The 1,463-nt window shown below is 37.0% G+C and overlaps 1 protein-coding gene across 1 annotated transcript in view; it reads right to left on the bottom strand.

Annotated features, from left to right (window-relative positions):
* Window positions 1-1,463, bottom strand: part of LOC106867555 (sister chromatid cohesion protein PDS5 homolog B) — a 42,489-nt gene that overhangs the window by 10,751 nt on the left and 30,275 nt on the right. The window contains exon 15 of the mRNA XM_052972261.1: window positions 663-757. Within this exon, the coding sequence (XP_052828221.1) occupies window positions 663-757 (95 nt within the window). The remainder of the gene's footprint in view (window positions 1-662; window positions 758-1,463) is intronic.

Below are 1,463 nucleotides of genomic sequence, written 5' to 3'. Positions count from 1 at the left end.
TTCATAGATAATTTCAAGACTTGCAAATCAGAGAAAAATACTAGCAGAATTCCTACACAACTGCATTTGATTTAAAAAAAAAAAAAGTTACAATAAATGAAACACCAGTTACTTCTTCAAATATCTTTTTAAAAAAGTTTCCAGAAAGCTTCCCTATTCACCTTAAGTTTAATTCAAATTCCTAGTTTGTGTAAACATAATACTGATGATAGATAAAAATACTGATTGCTTAGAGGCATAAGGTTTCATAATTCATGGGATAAAAAGCAAAAAGGAAATGAGATGTTCTAATACTGTTCAAGCCATTTCAAAGAACATCTAGAGTAAAACGAGGTGATAGTGGTTCAGTTGGAATTTAAAAATAGTCAGAGATTTGGTGCAATCAGAGCTCAACTCACCATTAACTCTTTGCCCAGCCCGTGTATCACATGTGATACACGGGACACATTTCCCTGGCACCCATGCATTGAATATAATGCACATTTCCTAATTTTATCAACCACCATAGTAACTTGAGACTCAAAACATTTGAAAGGGCTAACTAAAAGACTGAAAACAAGCATGGACATTTAGGATGAATTCATGAAAATGCTTTGGACAGGCAAAGGGTTAAGTAAAATTAAGAAAGAGTTTGTATAAGAAAGTAACGAGGGTATACATACTGGCAAGAGCTATTAATTTGGCTACCACAGGAGCAGGGCAGCCCTGCAAATTTTGCTCTAGAGCATCAATCCACTGCAGCACACAAACTCGGACTCTGAAAGAGAAGGAGTTAATAAAGTTAGGATAGAGTAGTGATATTTTTCTGATACACAACAGATCATCATCATTTCACATCTGCTTTCAAATGTCGTCGTAGGCTGGACAGGCTATCATGGTCCAAGTCAGTTCTTAGTTAATGCTCTCCAAGATGAATCAAGGATGTCTCACATATCATTTTTGGCAAGGTTTATATAGCTAGATGTCCTTTCTAATACCAACAACTTTTCAGGTGCAATTCATTATTTTTACCAGTACTAAAGAAGTTGTCATGCCATTGGTAAGACTAAAGACTCTTCCTGATCCTACATTGTTTCCGTTAATTTGCAAACTACTTTACAGAGTGTACTGGGTGCACGTTATCACAGTGCTGTTACGAGAGAGGGTGTCTTGATCCAGGCAAGACTAAAGAGTCTGTGACTGAGAGGGTGAATACAAAAACAAGGGATGAGAGAGAGGGAGAAGCAAGGTGAGACTGAAAGAAGAGTAAGATGGGTAAAACAGATTGATAGGCGTGAAAGGTTTGGATAGGAGAAAGAGAGGGAGAGAGAAATGGTTATGTTGGCAAGAGGATTGAATAAAAACAATATGAGCAGCATGATGAGGGAAGAATGAGTAAGGAATAGAGACCAGAAGATAAAAGAAGAAATAATCAAATTGAGAGAAAGAGAGAGAGAGAGAGAGAGAGAGAGAGAGAGAGAGAG

This window comes from Octopus bimaculoides, chromosome 13 (assembly GCF_001194135.2).
Source record: "Octopus bimaculoides isolate UCB-OBI-ISO-001 chromosome 13, ASM119413v2, whole genome shotgun sequence".
NCBI lineage: Eukaryota > Metazoa > Mollusca > Cephalopoda > Octopoda > Octopodidae > Octopus > Octopus bimaculoides.
The sequence above is the reverse complement of the archived record's forward strand: the minus strand, read 5'-3'. Positions and strand labels throughout refer to the sequence as shown.